Source organism: Gorilla gorilla, chromosome 10, assembly GCF_029281585.2.
Source record: "Gorilla gorilla gorilla isolate KB3781 chromosome 10, NHGRI_mGorGor1-v2.1_pri, whole genome shotgun sequence".
In the NCBI taxonomy this organism is placed as follows: Eukaryota; Metazoa; Chordata; class Mammalia; order Primates; family Hominidae; genus Gorilla; species Gorilla gorilla.
In genome coordinates, this window is record NC_073234.2 from 60,933,792 (window position 1) to 60,959,122 (window position 25,331).

The 25,331-nt window shown below is 36.1% G+C and overlaps 1 protein-coding gene across 1 annotated transcript in view; it reads right to left on the reverse strand.

The window, feature by feature from the left end:
• LRRK2 (leucine rich repeat kinase 2) overlaps positions 1–25,331 on the reverse strand; it is a 144,129-nt gene that overhangs the window by 22,247 nt on the left and 96,551 nt on the right. Inside the window, exons 35-41 of the mRNA XM_019039400.4 lie at positions 25,089–25,243; positions 24,096–24,242; positions 23,768–23,959; positions 22,972–23,118; positions 17,743–17,843; positions 11,027–11,217; positions 5,733–5,893 (exon numbers count right to left, since the gene is read on the reverse strand). Of these exons, the coding sequence (XP_018894945.3) occupies positions 5,733–5,893; positions 11,027–11,217; positions 17,743–17,843; positions 22,972–23,118; positions 23,768–23,959; positions 24,096–24,242; positions 25,089–25,243 (1,094 nt within the window). The remainder of the gene's footprint in view (positions 1–5,732; positions 5,894–11,026; positions 11,218–17,742; positions 17,844–22,971; positions 23,119–23,767; positions 23,960–24,095; positions 24,243–25,088; positions 25,244–25,331) is intronic.

The window sequence follows — 25,331 nt, forward strand, 5'->3', positions numbered from 1 at the left end:
GGAAATAAATCTTTTATTCCATAAGACAGATAAATTACTTTTAAATTCTTCGGAAAAAAAGAGTGATTTCAACATTTGTGATAATAATAAAAATATAAACAACCTAAAGACATCCAATCACAAAGGGAAATGGTTAAACAATGTATACCATGCAGTAACTTAGGGATCACTTTCTAAGATGATATGCTATGACATAAATTAAAAGAATATGTAAGACATAATCGTGGATAGACAGAAAGTTATCAAATATGTGGAAAAAAACAACTGAATTAATTTTCTTAGCTGTGATAATGGTATTATGATTATGTAAGTAAACATCCTTATTCTAAAGAAATATACACACTGTTCAGAGATGATATGGCATGATGTCTACAACTTAATTTCAATGATTCATTCATACGCAAAGAGAGCAAGAAAGAACAAGTAGGGCAAAAAGTAAATAATCAATGAATTTATGCGTCGGGTATATGAGTATGAATGTATATTGTACTACTCTTTCTTCTTTCTTTTTTTTTTTTTTTTTTTTTTTGAGATGGAGTCTCACTCTCTTGCCCAGGCTGGAGTGCAGGGCTGTGATCTTGGCTTACTGCAACCTCCGCCTCCTGGGTTCAAGCGATTCTCCTGCCTCAGCCTCCCGAGTAGCTGGGATTACAGGTGCCCACCACCGTGCCCAGCTAATTTTTGTATTTTTAGTAGTGACAGGGTTTCACCATGTTGGTCAGGCTGGTCTTGAACTCCTGACCTCAAGTGATCCACCCACCTCGGCCTCCCAAAGTGTTGGGATTACAGGCAGGAGCCACTGCACCCAGCCTGTACTACTCTTTCAACCATTCTTTAGGCTTAAACATTTTCAAAATAAAAGGTTGATGGGAATGTACATAATTAAAATCTAGGAAGAAATACATCCCAATATAATTATTATTTCATTTGCTAAAATTATCTGTGCATTTTATCTTCCTTTTTATTTCCAAAATTTTTACAATGAACTTATATGATTGTTAAAGTAATTTAAATATGCAGCCAGAAAAATATAATGAAGTATGAATTCATAGCTTTCAAGGAGCAAATGACTGAATTTGGAAACAGTTCTATTTGACAGAGAGACTACCAGCAAAAGATGGAGCTCAGCAGTCCTCACCAGGCTGGAAAAGCATGAAGAGTTGGAAGGATGGAGACATCGAATTTGAGCATGATAACCCCTACTACACTAACTGATAACATTTCCCCACATATATGCATGTAAATATATTGTGTACATAGTAATATATTAATATAATTACATATAATTAATTATCATGTGAATTAGCATAATTTACATACTATATTGTTACAGATACAATGTTTCAGGCCTAAATATATTATACATTTCCTTAGAATAAGGGCATTTTCCTATATAACCATAATATAATTCTCACAATCTAAGTTAAAGAATTGTGTAATTAAGATAAAACATATCCCTAATAAAGTGTACCTGTGACATAATGTAAACAAATCACAATAGCTCCTAATTCATCTCTCTCTACTATTTTACAGACACCTTATTGAACATTTCATTTGATTTGCACAAGAATCATCTGTGGTAGACAGATAAGGACATATCTGTAGATATGTATATGTAGATATAAGGACATATCTACATACAAATGACATAATCCTTTCAGAAATGTATGTATTTTCCTAAGGCCACACAGATAATGCACAGCAAAGTCAAGAGTACTTAAAAATAATGAGCTACCCACACAGTCACTAGTTCATTAACAACCTTTATGCTTCCCTTCTTAGAATGTGAAAGAGATTTCGGAGGCTTATTTAAATCTTAACCAGTTATTTATTATTCATTGAGCACATTTATTAGGTATCTATTATATCTAGGTACTATTCAAAAACTATTTAAATGTTCAGCATATTTTTTTCTTGATAAATGTACTGTTAGAATTTGGAATCACAGGCTCTTAAAGCAGGAAAAGACTCTAGGGGTCATTTCGTCTAATTCTAAATTCTCATCCAGTGCACACATCCTTTTACAATAGTTTTTACCCCTCTAGGCAACAATCCGAAGGTGGTAGAGCTGTGAAGAAGGTTGGAATTTTTTTTCACAATGAGTCAGAGAACTCAGATAACTGTGAAGATATGGAAATGAATATTTACTTCAATATGGAAATGCTTTTAAACTTCTAATCTTCCCATTTTCAAAGTAAATATCTTCACTGGCATGATCTCTAGCATGAAAACATAATATTATTTATATATTCATAAAGTGCCTCAATTATAATATAATACCCTTCTAAAAGCTTCTTTAAATTCATCCAATGAATTTCTAGTGTTCTTGATTGCACTAACAATTTCTTGATGAACATCATGCCACTATTAAGTGGTAGAGCCAGTTTGGTGCTTAGTAAATGTTCAATGTATTGTTGCCAAATGAATGAATAAATGAATAAAAAATAAGTATAATTTCCCCTTGGATGATTATCATAATGATTACAATGTTAAAATACTTGAGAAAATATGATTCATTGTCTAAAAACTATTTTTAAAAATAATTTTTCAGAGAAGCCTGCATTTTAACAAACGCAATAAGTAAATAAAGAAAAGATCCGCAGATGAAGAATAAGAGAAATTTATGAATTAAGTCTGAGTATATATCACATTGTGTACTGAAACATATCTTTTATTTTTTACTTTCAGAAAAGTATGAGTAGAGTATGTTCCATAATCTCCATCAGATATTCATGTATGTCCAGCCAGTAACATTTTATTTACCCGAAGACTATAGTATTTATATGGGTGTGTTAAATACTACCGCATTAGTTAAATGTTAAAGCCATCAGTCAGCATTCATCTCAGTCAAAAGTGCAATTGCCACAGGACCCAGAATTAACTGTCACTCCCAGCAGGATATGATATAAATATATCCATTTGACTGAGTTAATGTTGAAACTCTCCAAGTTATTTAAAGGTGAAAATACCCAAACCATAATTATTTTCAAAATGTGGACAGACACAGCACCATGGTCCCTGTCAGTAATTGCATTGTTTCTGTCTCTGCGTCCCCAGCTATCACAGTGCTGGACCAGGAGCTCAGCTCTCAGGCTGCTTGGGTTTGCATTTTGTCCTACAGTTTTTGTCCCATAGGACCTTGTAAATGTTTTTCTATATTCTCTAAACTTTAGTCTCTGTATCTATAGACTAGAAATAATAATAGCACATATGTCAGAGGGTCCTAAGGATTGAGATACTCAACTCATGGATAGAGCTAAGCACAAGCCCAGCACATCGCTCATGCTCTGGAAGGTTCTGCTCCTAATACAGCCGTAATGGACCTACACTCATAATGCACACACTGCAGTAAGAGTTAGTATAAAAATACACCCAAAAGGTTTAACAAATCCATCGTCTTTTGTTTCTCTAGAAGTTTCCACGTTAAAAGATGTAACATTAACAGGAAGATTCATTAAACGGAAAAGACAAGAAGATAACTGAAATTGTATGAGAGGGAACTATTTCCTTCCCAAACAGAACTGCTTTGGGGAAGAAAAAGTTTGGTGATGGTAGTAGTAGTAGCAGTATTAGCAGGAGTGAGAGTTATTGTTATTTAAAATTGGAGGCAGAGTTTAGGGCTGAGATAATCAGAAGTGCTCTAACAATAATAAATAGAGTAATGATAAAGAGAAAATCTAGGTTACAGCCAGAAAAAAAAAAAAAGCTTACAAAGTACTAAGCAGCCTGTGAGAAGAGTAGGCAGAAAAGAAAAGATTAGGCTCTGGGTTTCTGACATGATCTGTCTCCATATTTATGTTACCACCATTCAATATTGGAGATTAAAAGGGATCAGGAAGAATTGTGTGGCTTGGTATGAAGAATCAGATGGATATTACATTTTAGACAGGTTTTCAGCAAAACCAGGAAGTCAGATACTGAAAATGAAAGGCCATGAGTCTGAACCAAGGTGAACTCAGCTGGCTGCTAGCTGGCCCAGACCACAGAGTGAAGAAGCAGAGCTCAAGTACAAGCGCACAGCCCACAGGGACCCGAGAGATCCACTGTCCAATTAAGCAGACAAGGCTTGAACAACAGATTTTCATCCCATGAACAGAAAGACTGGGTTGGGAGATGCAGAAAGAAGAAACTGAGTGGTCCAGTCCACCTTCATGTCCCATGACAAAAATGAGCAGATCTTTCAAGAGAAAATCACTGTCCCATGCCCACTTTTTCCAGGTGGGAATATATGAGGTCTATGGAATTTCATCCTTTAAGACTGTTTTTCCAAACCTCTCACTGACAATATTTGCTATTCATGGCTCTGTTGTTTTGTTTTGACTTTTTTAATAGTGAAGATTAAATAAGTTTCTTCATGTTAGAGTTGCATATGGTTTAGGAGAGACTATAGAATTTAAAGCCAAATATCTCTGGATCTGGTTCTCATTTAGACTGAATTCTTATCTTGGCCAATTACTGAGTGACATTCTGCAAGTTATATAATCTCCCTGAGCCTCAGTTTTCTCATTTGACAAATGAGAAACTAATAGCTAACTTCCAGCCCTGGCATGAGGATAAGAGATCTTGTCTCTAATATACGTGGCACTGGGCCTGACGCACAGCAGGTACTCAAAAAATGATAATTAGTTTTATTATTATTGAACAACACAGAGACACTCTCAGCCAGAACATACACTTTGAAGTGTTTATGAGAATACACAGTCTACTTCTAAAATGTAACTATCCAAAACAAAAGAGTATATATGTATTTGGAGCAAAAATAAAACCAGGCATTGGAATCTGGGGCCATTTGCTTATCTAAGTACAAAAGTTGAGTGGGCAGGAAACGAACTAGAACCTTGTCCCTAGTGAGATATCCTCTAGCATATTTTCTTCTGTGCCAGGCACGGTGATTTAATTGAGTTGCAATCAGCAAGATGATGTATAGCCACCTGTAATTTTACTTACAAATAACTAACTATATAAAGTTTCCCTAAAGATAGAGTGTTCCCCACACTCCAAACAAATGCCAACCCCTAAATGATTTTACTTCCTGCTCGAACTGATGTCTGAGACAACATGTCTGTACAGATCACTGGCACCATAACTGCTTTTCAGGATTGGGAACTAAGAAAGGGAGGTAACATTCCACGGGGTAGACAGTGATTTGTACAGAAACCCTCAGTAGGGTCACGGCCAGCCCCCTGTACTCAAACATGTATATATTTCTGCAGCAAAATGTATGCATATTCACACTGAGCATGAGAAATAAAGATTGTAATAAGCATCAAGTCAGCTTGCTGAGGTTTTGACACCAAATTAGTCATTTTTTAAAAAAAACTTGGGATTTTCAGAGTTCTTTGGGTTTCAGAATTATGAAAAAGAATTTGTGGACCTGAATTTGATTTGCCTCACAAGTGTCAACAGTACCTAGACTGAAGTTTTTGCTGTTACTTTTTATGACCTCTAGAGTATCTAAAGAATCTACAAATCTAACTTTTAAACATATAACTTGATATCAAACATTCTCTTCTTTTTATTCAGTTTTTGCCCTGAAAAAATTACATCAATTGTTTTTTCCTACAAAATACAATGATAAAAATCACAATGTGATGCTTGCATTTTTTCACAAAATAAACCTCTGTTCACAATGTGATAGACTCTGTTTTCCTTTTGACTCTTCTGAACTCACATCTGAGGTCAGTGGTTATCCATCCTGAAGACAGAATTATGAGACAGACCTGATCACCTACCTGGTGTGCCCTCTGATGTTTTTATCCCCATTCTACAGCAGTACTGAGCAATGCCGTAGTCAGCAATCTTTGCAATGATGGCAGCATTGGGATACAGGGTGAAAAGCAGCACATTGTGGGGTTTCAGGTCTCGGTATATAATCATGGCCGAGTGGAGGTATCTGCCAGAAAATGCACAGGAAATCTTATTCAAATGTGATTACATTATAATAATTTTTGTCCTAATTTCCTTAAATATAAATGTCCACTATGTCAAGCATCAAAAATTCTGTGCTCACTTTGACCCTTAAAGTTAAGAGACATTGTAGAAGGAAATCAAAACATATAAGTCTAATATTACAAAGCAAAGTTATGCTTTAAAAAAAGGTCAAATCTGATAAGTGAATGATTTCAATTTTAAGACAAATCTATCTCAGGCAAAGACCCAATTTTTGGAGACTTTTCTTTTGTATATGTGAACAATTACTTAAAGGCAATTCTGAATTCTCTCAATGATCATATGAATATTTTAACTATTTCAAAATGTAAATATGTTAAATAAGAATTGATGGGATTTTGTTGTACTTGCCATTTATTTAATAGTTTTGATTTTCCTAAAACCATATAGAGGTTTAGCTCAGCTTTAAAATTTTTCTCTATTCTATTTATCATTGATATTTATTTTTCTGACTAAAATGTTTCCCAATGTTTGGAAAATATTTTCTACTTTTTGGATGAAAACAAATGAAAATATAAGACTTTTGCTTGCTATTAGTCTCTTCTTCTGTTTGAGTATAATTTACCATAAACCTAATCATGTTAGATATTAAGGTTAAAAAAGAAAATTTGGGGCTAAGAGTTAGAATGAATACAATTTTGTCTTGGAAAAGACGACGGGTAATATTAAAGTCCAACCTTCTGGAGACTGACCCATGCAATCACGAGCAACTAGAGTTGGACATTTCAGGCAAAGAGTAAAAGATAGTTAATATAAAAAAATAGTGTAAAGTTTTCATCTCAACCAGGTCTTATCCATTCTGGAAACTTGGTCAAAGAGCTTACCGCATCTTAGCTACTAATGTTATTATCACATTAGATGTCTATAAAATTCTGATTTCCAACTCTGTCTTCTCTGCCCCATGATGTCAAATTGACTACAGCATTTCATGTGATGTCACAGGTATGTTATAACCTATGTTGAAAATAATTTTTCACAAGACTTAATGGAGTTAAATTTAAAACCTTTGCTTATTCGTGACTGTTGGTTTTGGCTCACATTATATCAATTAATAGTTACTCCATCACCTAGCACCAATCACTTCTGGAAGGATTAGAAGCAGAGCAGCAATGATACCCTGAACTTTCAATTGTATGAGGGCCTGGAGAGTACATATTATTTAACTGCATCAACTAATACAGCTGAAGATTCTCTCTCTTCCAGGATGTAGTTGGGACATTTGACATTAGGCCCATTCATTTCAATATACCTATTTTGGGCTGAAAAAAATAAGATAAATACACTAATGAAGTTGACCTTCACAGTAAATAATGGGCTTGAAAGAAAAATTTACCAAGAGATTACTGAAAGGCCATTAGGTACTCTTCCCCTGCTGAAGAGAAAAGCTGAGAGATTAAGAGTAAAAAAGCTAAAGCCAAGTCATACATCATTGAATAGTATCCAAATCCTTTATAAGACATGCCTCTTTAAGTATATTTATAGAACACAGACTCTTTCAGAATACTTTCCAAAGGCTAAAAAGAAATAGTTAAGCTCAATTTGAAATAATGTCAGTGGGAAAGAGATAATATCTTGGTTAGTTAAAATGTTCAATTATAGAATTTAATCTTAAGAAGTGCAGTTCTAATAGCTTTTAATAGACTAGCAAAATAGCTTTTGAAATAATAAGTAAAGATCTTTCCTTCCTGATAATAATTTAGCCATAATTTATGCATTGTGTAACCATGACTATTGTCAAATATTTTATTAAAATAAACTGGTTTATATTAAGTTAAACAGTCATTCTTTGATTGTGATTATTGAAGAGCTGCTAAGAGACTTCTTTCTTCATAGCTTAAAGTAAACTTTATCTGATTCTGAATAGAATTATTCCAAAAATAGAATGCATTCATTCATTTGACAAATATGTACTAGGTATCTATGAGGGCCAGTCATTTAGTATACAAAGCCATCTTTGTATCTCTGCTCCCTTGAGGGTGTCACAATCCAGAAGGATTGTGCTCAGACAGTCCTCAAACAGGTGTTTAAACAAGATTCCAGAAATATGTAAGTACCACGTACTAGGGAAGCACAGAGGGAGAAAAACACTGAGGTAAAGACAGCAAAGTTGACTCTCCTACTAGACTGTAAGCTTTCAACCTCAAGAACAATATAATTTCTAGCTTTCCCTCTTTAGCACCTAAGTCAATGTCTTGCACAGAGCGTGTGCAAGAAACACAAGTTGGAGAAGCTAACACTTCATGACACACTTGAGCTTCATAGTAGAGCTGGTATGTGAAGAAATTCTTAAGGAAAATGAGCTCTCTAGGCAGACAACTTGGTGGAAAGAGAGGAATAACAAATACAATGATGGACAGACATGAGCATAACTGAAAATTCAAGCCTGTCATCACGGCTAGAATGCAGTGTGGGCAGTGGGGTGGCAGGGGCTGCAAAGGGAAGCAAGAGGCATACAGAAAGATCTTTGATGCTGTGCCAAGAAGTTTGGATGCACTTTGCAGATAATTGAGAACTGTCAAGGAATTGCAAGCATAAATAGATTTTTATTTTAGAAAAGAAATTCTGATAATTCCCTGGACATACTGAACCAAGACAGCAGGAGTGGCATAAAAATAAATGAATTGACTAAAAAGATAATGTAAAATAGAGTCAAGGACCTGGTGGACAAATGCATACTTGCTTTCGGGGGAAGGTGTTTGGCCTGGATGGGACAAGTATCCTGGCCTGGCAACTGTGGGATATAACAGAAATAACAGATTCATAGTGGGTGATGTACCAAGGCAGTACATTCCATTTTGAAGATATTGAAACACAGAAACATATAGAAAATGCAGTTGACTGTATTTTCATAAGTTTTATAGAATTATGATAAAGAGTTCAAACGAAGTGGATTGAATTGGAGAAGTAAGCTAACAGTTAAAAGCAAGATGGAGGAAGAGAGAGCATGTAACGTGAAGAAAGTTCTTGTATGTCACTCTAAACAGCTCCAGCATTTAAGGGACTCCAAAGGAGCATGATTTTATTTCCTGTGCTGAAACATACTTGGAAAAATAAACCTTAATGCTGAGTTTTTAAAATATACTTAGTGCTGGTAGAAGATTGGTAGCTACTGAAATCTACTAGCCTTTTGTGATACAAAATCCAGAAAGCTTTTCTGGCATTATGCTAAGAACAAATTAGGCAAATTATTTTAAAATATGCTGACATTTCATTTACTTCATCAGAAACTGCTGGATTTGTTATTTAAAGTAAGGTTTCAGAGAACTAGAATAAGTCATTTTAGAGATAAGGTGTTTCGAACAGTGTTAAAAAATAGCAGTTCTTCACTTTATAAATAAACACTTTGGGGATTTGTGGAAGAATTAGGGAAAAACTAGAACCTAGAGTTAGTTAAATGAAGGAAAGAGGGCACTGAAATACAGGAGACTATTCTGCACTTTACCTAGATTAATTTCACCCAAGGTTCCCCCTGGTGTTCAAAAGCAGAAACATCAACTCAAATCCAAATCCCTGCACCCTGTTTCATTTCATTATCTGTACAGTTTTCAGTAGTTTCTGGACCCTTTCAGGAAGGGACATTTCTGGATACTACCTAAAAGGCATATTCATAGCATTTTAGAAGAGAAAGAAGAGAAGGAAAGTTGCATACACTGCTTGGCTTCTATGCCCCAGGCACTGTTTTCCTTCTTTCCTCCTTTCTCCCCCTTCCCCTACTGTCAACACAGTAATTCTGAAGGCTTACTATTTTAGGAGCTAGAGATACAATGGCGAACAAGACGAAAAGTCTCTTCTTTCATGGTACTTAGATTCTGATGGCAAGACAGACAATAAATAAATTTTTTAAAAATGAAAACATAAAGAATCCTAGGCAGCAATAGTCCTGTAGGGGCTGGAGAGACAAAGGGTCCTTGGGGACATCCTCTCTGCTGAGAGTCCTAAATGAAAGGATTCAGATAGATTCAGATAATCCTTTATAATAAGTAGAGAGCATATCTGGGAGTCAGACATTCCTGAGTGAAATCAACAGCAGATATAAAGCCTCTGGTATCTGCAAAGGACCTCAGGGATGGGAGTGGCTGAGCACTGTACCCAAGAAATAAGGCAGGGGAGGGGTAATAACAGGAACAAGTCCTGACCCAACTTTCATGTTAGAAAAATCACTACAGAGGCTGGCTGAGGAATGGGACTATCATGAGACAGAGGTAGAAGCAGGGGACCAGTAGGCAATGAGAGATGATACTGGCTCAGATTTAGACGTTAGTGACAGAAATTGTTAGAAGCATTAAGATATATTTTGGTGGCAGAGCTGAAAAGATTTGCTGAAGGATTAGCTGTGAAATGAGAGAGGAAGAAAGGAATGTAAGGTGACTCTCAACTGTAACAGGGTGACTGGGGTTGGGGAGCAATGGCAGAGGGGACATCAAGAGTTTCATCTGGAATGTCTTCAATTATTACAGAAGTCATCACAATTTTATGCATTAAATATTAGTCATGGTTCACAGACTATTTAAAAAATGGGAATCAGAGATATAAAATCACAGTTACTAAATGTGTGGAATAGTGATGAATCCAAGGCCTTTTGTCTTCAAAGACCACAGCCTTTCCACTACAGTGTGCTCCCTCTCCAAAGCTTGCTCGGGCTGCAGGGTTAGGTGTGCCTCTGAGACATGTGAGATGGTCATGCCGAAGAATCCAACATGAATCACTCTAGTCCCCTTGAGAAGTATGGACTCATCTTTCCTCATTGGAATCATGTAATTGACACTTACTTTGACACTGTGAAGCCTAACTTATACATTTTTATAGAAGGCAGATCAGTACAGGGTTAAGATGATGGGTTCTAGAGCAGAACTTGTGGGTTCAAAGTCTATTACTACTTGCTATGAGGTTCTGCATGGTTTCCATACTCTTATTTTCTGAAATTACAAAATCTGATCAGGGAAATGGTAGTTTTCATCCAAATTGTTTATAAATTGTTACTGGGGCACAGTGTTACTGGGAAGTGTTCTCAGAACCTGAGAGTAAGTCTGGGTCACACTTGTCATGCACTGAATAGAAAACAACACGACCTACTTACCTCAAACCATCAGCTACATGGAGTGCAATCCTGTGCTGTAGGGTTCTAGTGAGGCTGGCTTTGTCCTGCTGAAGCAGGCGATCCAAGGAACCCTTGGAGGCTAACTCCATCACCAACATCCGGGGACGAATCCCAGCTGCCAGCAAAGATATCAAACTGGGGTGGTGGAGGTGGCAAAGCACCACAAGCTCCTGCAAAAGTCCAAAATCATGTAAGAGTAATTCAACATCAGGTCTTACCCACGTATCTCCTTCTTTAAAGTGCATCAACAGGCTGAACATGGATTTCTCTATATGACTGGATCATAGCAAACTTTCCATTTCTTCTCTGAGTTTTTTTCCCCGTATTTTCAGTAATAAAAAGCTGGTTTTGAAACTACAGTTGACCCATGGACAACATGGGATTGAAGTGCATGAGTCCACATATACATAAATTTTCTTCCACCTCTGCCACTCTTGAGACAGCAAGACCAACCTTTCCTCTATCTCCCCCTCCTCAGCCCACTCAATGTGAAGATGATGAGGGTGAAGACCTTTATAATGATCCACTTCTACTTAACGAAGATTAAATATATTTCTCTTCATTATGATTTTTTAAATAAAATACTCTTTTCTCTAGCTTGCTTTATGGTAAGAATGGAGTATATAATACAGATAACATACAAAACATGTGTTAATCAAGTGTTTACGTTATCAGTTAAGCTTCCAGTCAACAGTGGGCTATCAGTGGTTCAGTTTTTTGGGGAGGTCAAAAGTTATATGCAAATTTTTGACTGCACAAGGGGTCAGCATCCCAACCTTTATGTTTTTCAAGGGTCAACTGTATTGTCGGAATTAAATTTTTAAGTTCTATTTTTCCTTTGGCTCTGTTTTTATCAGACATTTAATGCAGAAACAGTGCACGCAGTGTAGTCATACTAACAGGCCATGTCAAACTCATCTACTGAATTCTGGTTAGCCACAGAATCCTTCTCAGCCCAGGATTCTCTAGAGCCACTACTAATCAGCTGCAACTGGCATATGAGGTAAAACCTGCCTATAATCTCTGGTTTAACGACTACAAAAGCTTACCGAGGATAATGCTCAATTTCAAAGAAATACATATCATCCCCTCCTGAAAACTCTCTAATGACTTCCCATTTCCCTTAGATGAAAATCACATCTACTTCCATGGCCTCAGCACTTGATCTGATCATGCCCCAGGCCTTCCAGACCTTCTCCTCTCCCCCTCCTCTTCAATCACCACCCTTCAGCCACATTGGCATTCATTCAATCCCAAGCTGTGCCCAGCTTCTTCCCATCATAGGGTCTTTGCCTGTGCTGACCCCTTTCCCTAGAAATCCCTCCACCCTTCACATGGCTGAAGTCTTGCCATTCAGATCTTATCTCAAATATTACCACATCCTCAGAGAGGCCCGCCATGGGCCACCCTTACTAAGGCAATCCCTGGCTGCATCAATCTCTCTGCAATTCAAAAAAAGTCTGAGATATCATTTTGGCTTGGACAGAGGGATTGCCTTAGTAAGGGCGGCCCATGGCAGGCCACTCCGAAGATGTGGTAGTATTTGAGCTAAGATCTGAATGGCAACAACCCTCTCTGTGGCCCACATCATGTGAGACTTCACAGCCTCTTTTATGACATTGTTGGGCTTGAATTCCAGATTTGCTTTATACTGTATATTGCACTTTACTCTGAAAGTGTAACTCCGTTGAAATGTATAGCTTATGTGATGTTAAATTGATTCATGCTTTAAACTGTGATTGCTGCAGAAGCACTGCTTCTTAACAACCAGCTTCAAAGATGTGGAGTAGCGGCGCCCACTGATTTATCAGGAAACTGAAACATGGAGAATTCTGCAAGCTGAAGAAGAAAGGCTGAACACCCTGAGAGGGGATTTTCCAAGAACAAAGCTTCAGACTGTGATCATATTTGCTTAGTAGATAAAATCTTTTTTTTAATGCCCATGTCAGTTGGTTAGAACTGATGAGAACGAGTTAAGTTAGCTCTGCTTGTTTTTATAGGCACAGACAGAGGTCTAATCCAAATTTTCTATCCTGGAAAAGCAACTCACTGATTGCAAAGAAAAAAGAGCGTAATAGTACAGTGTAATATAGATCTGCCCCATGGACTACTGGTAGAATGACTGTCAAATGTCATTTTTCTTTCTTTTTGTTGTTGTCTTTTTCTTTTTTTTTTTAAAAGAGAAGAAGCACATTATGCACACCCCTTTTTTTTTTAATTTCTTCCACCATTCCCTCAGTTTGCCTCCCTGCTTATACACTAATTGGCTCTGTAGACATTTTTAATGTACTAATTTCCACCATAGCTCCCCAAACACATGGTGTAAAATTTGAAATGCATGCTGACAGCAAGGCCAAAAAATCAATTTATATAACAAATTACCTACACATTAAAAGAGATTATGTCAGATTTGATTCACAGATAAGCTTCTATATATAAAATGTTCAATTCGGTTCTAGAACTACAGTGTGACTGTTGTTACTAATAATTAAAATGCCCCCAGGATATTTTGTACTCACATGAAATCTTCTATTACTCAGAGTACCTAAAATATTATAACTACGTATTTTTTAAAGGTTACAAAATTTACTTAGTGTAGCCACTAAGAATTTTTTGTAATAAATCAAGGGAAAAGTAAGGATATATAGATTCCAAAAATACAGTTGAGTTCTGGTATAAGATGGAAGAATTCGCATTTAATTTTACTTCCTCTCTCATCCTGTTTCTATCTCTCATTCCTAATGTCAATAAAGACTCAGAAAAAGAAAGAAATCCCCAGTAGAATCCAAACAAGAGAGAATACAGGAGTAACCACTGTTAACTAACAGTGTATATTCCCCTTCCTTTCCTCCTTAGAGTACCGTGATATTTGCTGAGTTACTCAACCCTCACCCATGCAGCCCCTGGACTTTAGTTCAGGGGGAAGTAACCCCAACATCAGCCTCTCAGAAAAGGTGGGAATATTCTAAGTAACAGCACCCTCAGGGCCACAGTGATCAGTTTGGTAACAAAGGCCTAAAGCCAATTAGCACAAAGCATTGCCCTGAACATAGTGCTTGTTGAGAAAAGCACAGATGACTCACTGGGGCTGAGAGACATCTATTTATTTAATGGGTTATTATGTAGGCCATTTGATTCCTTTGAAATACAAGTACTCAAAAGAGGTACCCTCTTTTCTTCTGTACTTGGAATAAGTAATCGTGAAGCCTGGAACCAGTTTATCACAATGGGAAAAGCCATTCTGAAGGAATTAAACCAATATACCAAGGTTAAAGGAATTTTAAAGAAAATTGGCCAGAGTCACTGGATTAAACCAATCCTATGGTGACTACCTCCCATGACTTTTTTTATGGATGAAAAGTGAACATAATTTATCTGATAAGCTCATTGCTGCAAGTTATTGATCTATGAAGAGATGTAGAACAGAGTCTGAAGTATCTAGAACAAGCTTGTCCAACTTGTGGCCCACAGGTCGCATGTGGCCCAGGATGGCTTTGAATGTGGCCCGACCCAAATTCATAAACTTTCTTAAAACATTATGAGATTTTTTTGTTTTTTGCAATTTTTTTAAGCTCATCAGCTATCATTAGTGTTAGTGTATTTTATATATGGCCCAAGGCAATTCTTCTTCCAATACGGCCCAGGGAAGCCAAAAGATTGGACACCCTGATCTAGATACTCTGCAGCAGATTAAGAAGCAAAAAAATAATGCGGCACTAAGCAGAGGGGAAACAGTTTCAAGTCCAGCATCTCGAGAGCAAAGCCTGCCTTCCTTTGGCAGGTGTGGTCTCAGCAGTGATCCCTGCCCATGTAACCTAAAGAACAGAGTATCCCTTTGCAGTATGCAGCCCTTAAAAGTCTATGGTCTAACCTTCTTGTTCAGAAAGTGGTAACTTGAACAAGCAAACCTACATGAATGTGAAGAATGCCCATTCTAGTTACCTTTAATAATCAATACTGTCCTTCTTTAACAATCAATATAGTACTTACTTCATACGAAGTCACCCAAAACTACTCAATTTGGAAAACTGACAAGATAAAAGAGAAAGATCAAGATGAACCCACAGAGCAAATAACCTCAGAGAAAACAGCAATAATGCAAGTAATACAAAAAAAAAATTCTAATTGACATGAACAGAAACACCTATGGACATTTTATCCAAAAACGTGGCTACAAAGGAACAACCGGAGGGGATGGAAAGAATTGCTGGAAATGGAAAATATGATTATCAAAACAAAATTCACCAGAAAGCTAAATAATAGATGATGCAATTCTAAATAATATTAGAAACCTGTAAGAGACAGTCAAGTAAGTAACACAAATTATAGATAAAACTTGAAGAGGGAACTCAAACATGGATGATAGACCCAGAAGGCTTGTCATCTAATATATACTCTTGGAGCAATGATAAGCAATAATGAATCATAAGTAACTAGATATAGGCTCCAGAGAAGCAGAGCCTTGACTGGGTTTAGCTTACTACTATATATATATCATATATCCCATCACCTAACCTGGTACATAGTAGCTGTCAATAAAAATGATTAATAAATGTTAGGGAGGAAATAATAAATAATAGAAGAGAATACACAGAAGACAGTTTTTCACAAAATAATGAGTTAGATGGAATGAAAAACAACCTACACACAAACACATACTTGTAAAGGTTCAGAACACTGAAAACAAATGAAATTCAAAAGATCAAATTTTCAGTTTTCAAAATGAAATTAAAGGTATCCTAGATAGGAGCAAACATCTGACCGGCTGCAGACTTTTCATTAGCAACAGTGGGCACTAAAAATCAATGGAATTTTCTTCAAATTTTGAAGAAAATTATTTCAAGCCTAGATTCCTAAAAAATAAAGTGTGATAACATATCCAGCACATGGGAGGGCAAAACTAAGATATTTTTAACATGTAAGGACTGAAAACATTTACCTTACAAACACCTTTTCTTAAAAAAATTACTCGAAGATATTCTTCAACAAAAACTAAGGACAATCCAACCAAGAGAATGGATGGAATCCAAGAAATATTGAGAATAATCAAAGAGGGCGATGAAACTAACTCATAGATTAATCACTGCGCAAGCAGCCTAGAAATCCATCTCTCCTGTTTAGAGCAGTAAGTCATGTGCTGAATGAGGAATGTCTTCAAGAAGAAAGTAGATTCTGTTATACAAATTGTATGATTAAGAACTTAGAAACACTTGAAGTCATGATGAAAATATATATCTTTTCCTGAAGTACATTTTTTAAAAATATATGTATATAATCAGAAAACCTCAAAAAGCTACATAAAATAAATCACCACTGGTACTCAGAAGGTTAAGGTGGGAGGATCACTTGAGGCCAGGAGTTCCAGACCAGCCTGGTCAACCTAATGAGACTCCATCTCTAAAAACAAATTTTTTTTAAATCAGGGTAAAAATGTGTCCCAAATTAAAATATGCCTTTATTTTTATAAATTGATGATAAATACATAACAATAGAGAATCCATTTGACTTTGATATTTAGAATGTTGCTATTCTATTAGTAAAAGAAGTTAGTGACAGAAGGTTGCATTTCTTTATCTAGAAGTAGAAATATTTTGGTTCTGTACAAATAAAAAAATATATAAATGGCATTTATTGGTTTTGTTCTCAGAACCAAACTATAGACAAAATGTGAACAATTTAATTATGAGTACAGACCAGAATATAAATGTTATAAACTTTCACTACATAAAAATAATAGAATAAATTAGAGAACTTGAGAAGGTGATGGGAAAAGGAGAAAGAATAGCGTTAATTTTCCTCATCTCACATAGCAAGGAGTCAGTCCATGCTGTCTAGAGTTGGTATACTAAAAAAGCAAAAGTTTTGAAAATCATTCCAAGTTATAATTGTTACTATATGAGGAAAATTAATGTAACCAATTTTAAATTTTAGGAAGTGGACAGGGACAGGGAGTAGGAAATAGGATAAGCGTGCTAACTTTCTCCATCTTTGTAGCAAGTAATCAATAGCGGTTCTTATTAAAGTGGATAAATCCAGAAAAGAGAGGTGCAAGCTTATCAGTGAGAGTTTTGGTTTAAGATTTCTAACCTTCAATCAAATTAGCAATGTGAGATCATGCATTAAACTTCTTCTTTCACCCTGAACACACAGAAGTCATGTTCAATAAAAATAAAAATCATTCTCTCCCTAGACCAGAAAAGTAAAAGATAAATACTCTGAAGAAAACAGAAGGCGAAGTCAGGAGCTTGCTAGGCTTCAAGGTCTGGAAGCAGGTAGAGGCAGCTAGGAGTCTGACTACTGTGAAGTATCAGGAACAATAATATGGCACTGAAAAGTCCCAAGTCTCTACATTTCTAACAATCTCCTAGGTAATGCCTGGCTGCTTGTCCATGGAGCACATTTTGAACAGCAAGGTTCTAAAGTAAAAAGAGGAGTGTAAGTGAGTCTTACAAAAAATTTTACAACACACTATGTATCACGATTATAAGGATTCTCAGAATATAGTGCTTTGTTTCTCAACAGGAGAAATACACAAAACTTTCTACTCCACAAAGAAAAGACAAACTAGGATTGCATAATTAAACTTAAGTAGAAATGTGGTCATTATCTTGCATTTTCACAACTGTATGCAAAATAAGAGTTCCAGTAGATTAATAATGTGCAATTTAATATAATTATATTATTGAATTTCTTACTTGTCTTAACAGCCTGAGTGATGTATGTTTATTAAAAATCTTCACAGCCACTTCTTCTCCTTCATAGGCTGCTCGATAAACTGATCCAAAACTGCCATCACCTTTTGAAAAGAAAATACAAAGCACTTAAATTAAGCTGTCCAAGCAAAAAAAACTAAATAAATTATATCTGTTGTAATTATATCTGTTGTAAATTTGTTTGTAAATTTGAATAGAAACCTGACCTACTTGTTTCATTGAATCAAATCTCCTTTAACATTTCCTCTTCCTTCTACTCCAAGAAAGATACATGTAAAGATTTTGTCCTTAATCTTCCCGTCTTCCCTCTACACATACCTTGCTCAATTATGTCATCCACTTCTGTGACTTCATCTATCCCTTTAATGTAGAGAATTTTCACATTTTCACTTACAGCCACCTCCTAAGTGCTTTCCTACACTTCCAACTTTGTGTTGATGATTTCACTGGTATGCCCTTCCAACTCAATCACAGCCTATCAAAAGCCACATTTATTACCTTTTCTCCTAACTAGTTTTTATTCTACCTTCCATATAGCTGATGATAACAAGACAAAAAGTCTTTTTGAGGCCCTTCTGGAGTTAAAATTGAAGAATTATTTTAACTCTTGCTGTGGTCTAACCCCACGGCTAACAGTGGCAGTCCACTGTGTAGCCTCATTTACATTCCCTTCTTCTCCATTTCCACTACCACCACACCCATTTGGTGGCCTCAGAGCTTTCTGCTGAGTCCCAGGAGGCCTCCTGAGTTCCTTACTTCCAACTCATTCTCTCTCTCTTGCAAAATTAATTTTCCTATCATTCCACTTTGACTGTGTCACTCTCCTGTTCAGAAACAAATTATTCTGCGTTGCCTACTAAATCAAATCGAAATTCAGCTCCATAGTCATATAGTGGCCCCTAAATCCTTTTAAAGTTCTCTTCTTGTTCTACTTCTCATTCTCAAGGCTGGAGTTCAGTAGCTTTCCCTGCCCCAGTCCTGGCTGAACAGTACATCTGAGGAGCTTTTTAAAACGCTAATGTCTGGGTTCAAAGATTTTGATCTAATTAGTCCCAGGAGGAAATGGTCATTAGATTTTCTTCTTCTTTTAATTCTGTACTTAGTAGAATTAGTAATGAGCAGGTAAGGTTGAGAACAAGTGCTCTAGACAAACCGGAATAGCCAACATTTCCTGAGCATGCTTTGTACCTTCAGGCCTCCATACCCTTGAAGAGCTCTGCTACTCCATCATCTCAATCCCCAGGGAGTTTATCAAGCCTACAGGGACCAATACATACCAAGATATGGAGGCCTGCCTCACAAACTGACCATGATCAGCCCCGTGGACTGTTACTCTCCACCGACATTTAGCAAATCCTGTTTGTACAATATTTATGGTTCTCATATAGTGCCTTGAAATGTAGTCACTTGATGGATATAAGTAAATACACACAAAACAGTCTATAAGGAAATATAACAACTTGTAATTTCCAAGTGGTGAAATTACACATCTATGGAAAGCCTCTACCTATTTATTTTTTATATGTCTATAATGAGCATATATAATTCTATTTTATGCTCAGAGAGAGTATATTAAAATAATTAACATTTGAGCATGTCTTGTATTTCTATTAGATTGTAAATATGTTAAAAGTATTATCTGCATCTTATCAGTCTTGGTATTCGCTCATTCTATCCCTCCAGTACTTAATACTTGACTTTTAAAAACCATTAGTTAGGATTGTTGGTATTGAGAGAGCTTCAGAGGGAACTGTTACATACTGGAATCAGAAATAGAATCGGGTAAACAGAAGAGGGAAAAGAGAAAGAAAGCAAGTAGAGGGGGAAGGGAGAGAATGGGTCGGAGAGATGGAAACATATAGATGCATCTTGTTTTGCCTCCCCTCAATCTGGACAACTATCAACAACAAAGAAAAATTGCAATGCAGCATAGAGAAGAAACATACTCTAAGGAGATACATCCAAATTTCAAGTTGGAGTAGGGACTTCTAGTTGTTGTTGTTGTTGTTTTTTTTTTTTTTTTTTTTGAGACAGAGTCTCGCGTCTCGCTCTGTCGCCCGGGCTGGAGTGCAGTGGCGCGATCTCGGCTCACTGCAAGCTCCGCCTCCCAGGTTCATGCCATTTTCCTGACTCAGCCTCCCGAGTAGCTGGGACTACAGCCGCCCACCACCACGCCTGGCTATTTTTTTGTATTTTTAGTACAGATGGGGTTTCACCGTGTTAGCCAGGATGGTCTCGATCTCCTGACCTCATGATCCGCCCATCTCGGCCTCCCAAAGTGTTGGGATTACAGGCGTGAGCCACTGCGCCCGGCCGAGATTTCCAATTTTTTAAAGCCCTTCTCTATTTGAGAATCGCCGCTGCATTAATATGGAGTATGGATTGTCATGTCTTTCAGGTGACTGAAAACAAAAATAAAGTTAAGGACTACTATTATGTATTTGTGACATCTAGGTTGGAAAGAAAATTGAAGGCAAGGAAATTTTCCTAACCCCTCAAATCACACCAGTGAAGTGGAAATACCTGTCTTGGCTCTCCAGAAAAATAAATAGCTCCACAAAGAGGAAATGTACCCTGTGGCTTCTCAGACGCATGAACAGAATCCTATACATTTATATTTTAAAATATATTCACAAAACAAGTCTATTCATATCTATTAAGGTGGGTCGTATTACTCACTGCGTAATAGTTACTGCTATCTTAGGAAAAAGAGAGTTACCAAAAGCCTGAATGCATTGCTGCCCTACAATAAAAATGGAAAGAGGGAAAATTGAGAGAGGCATGACCTTCTCCAGATTACGCTAATATAAAGATGCTGGAGTCGCTACCTGTAAAATGTTTTTAGAAGGATACACCTAATTTGTTTAAATCACTGGTATTCAACCCCACCCCTTATCTTTGGCAACATCCGGAGACATTTTTGATTGTCACATCTGAGGGAAGGGGAGATACTACTGACATCTAGTGGATAGACAGAGATGCTGCCAAACATTCTGCAGCGCACAGGATGACCCTCCATAACAAAGAGTTAGTCATCCAAGCCAAAATGGCAACAGCTCAAAGACTGAGAAACTCCTATCTAGACTGCTTTCTGTAAATGAACATGGGATTTATGGATTTATGGGACATGGGTCTAGAGAAGGGAGAGTAATCACAAACATTTCCCTATATGGGTAGCTAAACAGACTTTGCTTTTTTGTTTTTTGTTTTGTTTTGTTTTGAGACGCTCTGTCGCCTAGGCTGGAGTGCAGTGGCACAACCTCGGCTCACTGCAACCTTCGCCTCCCAGGTTCAAGCAATTCTCTGCCTCAGCCTCCCGAGTAGCTGAGATTACAGATGCCCACCACCACACCCAGTTAATTTTTTTGTATTTTTAGTAGAGATGAGGTTTCACCATCTTGGTCAGGCTGGTCTTCAACTCCTGACCTCGTGATACACCCACCTCGGCCTCCCAAAGTGCTGGGATTACAGGAGTGAGCTACTACACCTGGCCAACTAAACAGACTTTGTAAATGACGTTTCCACATACACTACTCAAAACGTGTCCATTCATCTGAAACACATTTTAATGCAGGAAAAAGAAATATTTTAGGGATCTGTGTCTGACAGTTTGGGATTTCTTCAGAGGAAGGATGCACTATGTCTGGTACTTTCCTGTATACCTTGAAGTTTGGGGTTAAGATGTAGGATTCAGCAAGGACGATTCAGCATTTTATGTTAACCCACTATTACTAATACATTAACTTCCTGAGTTCCAAAGCATTTAAATTCATCCTAAACTTCCCAATCAATGCCAATAAGAGGGGTATAAGGGAGTTTATTTAGCTTTAAATATCATGTCTCAAATTTTGGACAACTTTTTGCTAATAATATTATGTCCTGACTGACAGATTTTAGGCATTATTTCTGGGGTAATTTGATTAAAATTAAATGTATACACACAACAACAACAAAAACTAAACAAAGCAAGGTCAAAATTGTCTTCAAATGCTTTATATTAAATCAATCTAATGCATTTCGTAGTTGTCCCAATGACTCTCATGAATGTTTAAAACTTGAGTATGTCAGCCTACAGCTAATAATAACATACTGTATACTTGTAAATTGCTATGAGAGTAGATTTTAATAGTTCTCACCACATAAGTATTTGAGATAATGTATATGTTAAATAGCTAAACTTCTCCATTCCACAACATATACATATATCAAAACATCATGTTGTACACCATAAATATATACAATTTTTACTTGTCAATTAAAAAAATTTGTACAAAGTATATTTTTTTTAAAAAATGATAACCGAGGAGCCAGACAGATCACAGCATCACAGGTCTTGTAAAGACATTAGCTTTTATTCTGAGAGACATGAGAAACCACACATGTAATCTACAGAATGACATACAGTAACATATGTTGACTGTTTCTTTCCCAAAGTAGTTATAATGCATACATTTTTCATCTTCTGAAGTGTATGAGCATGTTTTAAAAACATCTTTTAGGCCCAAAAATCCATGTGCAATTATAGGACAGGTCCAGGAAGTCAAGATACAAATGAGAATATTGAAACATGGTTACCATGACTTCACCTTTTCTCAATGAGCACCTAAACATGCTACATGAATTCAACGATTTCCATCATACTCTACTGAAAATCACCGATTGAATTCACGGAACCGACAAATGTAAATTGTTCAGCATACCAAAAAAAAAAAAAAGAATTTGAGTATGTCACCATGTAACACTTTTGACTTTAATTTCAAGGCTTTTTATGAATATTTCTATGAGAATTCAACATTGTCACACTGAGTCATAAAACCCCTGCTATGACTACACTGAGGTGTGCTTCCTTTACCTATTCTGTCATTTTAAATATAAAAGATGGCTGCTTCACTTAACTCACCTGAAAACTGTCTTATTTGCCTCCCATATCCCTGGCAATTAAGGCAAATACAAAGATATATTTCATAAATATTTCTGCTTCCATGATAATCTCATCCTCATCTTGATCCTAGTCTACATGATTATGTGCAAAACAAATTCCAGATCTGTAATATTATATTCCTTTAAAATATATCATTCCAAATAAAAAAATTATAACAAATATATGAAGACAGTAAAATCTATGACAATATAATTATGAAATCTATTTTCTAAATTATAAGGAGAAAATTACATCCTAATTTTTATTCTCAAATTAACAAGAAGAATTACCTAGGAGAAACTCTGGAGCTTGTTCAAATTCCAACTCATCATTATTCAACATAATATTTCTAGGCAGGTCAGCCAAAATCAAGTCAGGGGCAATCTGAGATATTGGAATGGTGAGCCTTGGTTGATCTGGATTTACTAAGAGATCTCCTGAGAAGTAATAAAAGATTTTTTAAATAAAAACAACATTTAAGGAGATACATAAATTTGTGGTTTTGATGTGAAAAAATAATGGAATATTTTCTATAATTTCTAATCCCTCCCTTTCTAACCAATCCTATATTTCTCTAGGAAATTTGAGAACATTTTAAAGATTCACTTAGTATCCATCTACTTGGAATTTTAAAAACTTATTCCTACGTTCACTTGTAGAATTCTGAACTGCTGCAGACTACCAGACATCTGACTAGAAAGTTATCTACTCTCTGCTTTTGCCACATTCATGAAGCTGCAGCTGTTATTATATGGCAGACATGTTGGTAAATTAGGTCCGTGTATTGTCTATTTGAATCTTTATAACAGTTCTATGAGATAGATGTGGTTGGTATTCCTGTTTCACAGATGAGGTTATGTTGCTCAATGAGCCAGCATTCAAACCCTCAAATCAACATTTTCTGAATCTAGAATACAAGATTTTATTGGTAATAAATATAATTCAGTTTTCTGAACTGTCCCTATAATTGAATATACTATTTTTCAACTCATCCCTTATGGATAAGAATATTTACATTTATTAAAAGTCACTTCATAAGTATTGAAGGATCACTTAAAAGCATTTGTAAGTTGTATCAAAACATACCTTCCTCTGCTTTCTTCATCAAGTCATCAAGTAAGATTTTTTGATGTTCTTCGCCATCATTAAAACTATATAATGCCCATTTCTTCAACAGAGTTTCTCCTTCACCACAAATATCAATCTCCAGCAACCCAGGAAACCATTCTTCCATGAGAGAATCAATGTGGTCCACAACTTGGCCCAAAAGAATACAGCCTACATGATTCAAAACAGAGCTCAACACCTTGTCTAAACCTCATACTGTCGCAAAGCTTTAAGGTAAAGTTTTTTTTTTTTTAAGTTTAGATTTCTTTAGTGTTACAATTGAAAACATTCAAATTGATTTCCTTACCTTTTCTACAAGAAGGAACTGTAATTTTTAAGAAACTCTCTGGATGATTGTCTAAGACTTCAGATCCTACCAGACAATAAGCTTCAGGAGACCAATTTAAGTAAATGCCTTGTCGCCAATACATTCTGTTTGGGCGAAGTGCTCGTTCTAAAAAATGGAGCCATTAATTATTAACTGCTTCCTAAGTTAAAGGGAAAAAATCTACTGCACACAACACAAGTGATTGTAATACAGATCTATTAATTTTAAAATAAAGTATTGGGTTGTTACTGATATGAGTCCTCATCCATATCTATTAAATATTTTATCCATAACTTTACAATAAAGAGAGTTAAATCCCCTGCACATTAAGATCCATTTCAGGTTGATGCTGTTAAGCAGTTTAATATGCTCGACAGATGAAGAAAGAAAATCATAAATAAATCCTCATAATTTTTAAAAAGAAGTTTTTGATCATGCTAAACGCAAAACTTTCTGAAATTTTTAATGCAATGTAACTACCTATATGTTGATTAATTCCAATCAAGGTAAGGTTTATTTTGGAAACCAGTAACACCTGTGTAAAGCTAATTTTAATCCCCAAAATGATATTTTCCCTTTGGAGTACCAAAATGTCTCTATTTATTTTAGAAGAAAGAGTTAGCATTATCAACACCGGATTTGCTCTTTTTTTGTAAATCTCTTAGTGGCTGTGCAACAGAAAAGAGATAATTACAGTCCCTACAATGTAATCACGGCCAAGATCTGAGTGAGCACCTAAGGAATTTTCTTCCTGACAAATTAGATGAGGTTATATGTGCTTGTGTGTCTTTAGATTGCCTACTCCAAGGTTTTATGAGCTTATTTTCTAATTCTTCAGCTGCCTTCCAAACAAGTAAACTCTGAGAAAATGGCATATTACTTTTCATATGCCATCTCCCTAATTTCTCTAAAAATTAATAAGTCTAAATTAATAGTCTCTAAAAATCTAATAAGTCTTCATTAGATACTTACCTCTCCCTGAAAGCATGTAAGGTGAAATCTCAAGTAATCGATTGATTAATCTTGACCAAAATCCCATTGGAAAATAAGGCATTTCATATAGTCGGATGATAATTTCAGAGTTCTCACAATGGGGAAGCTCTATCACAGGCCTGTGGTCAGACAAACTAAAGGCAAAAGGACACTATGGTTATACAGCCTCACAAAACACCCAACCATGTTGAGCAAATGATTTTACTGCTTTAAATCAATAAA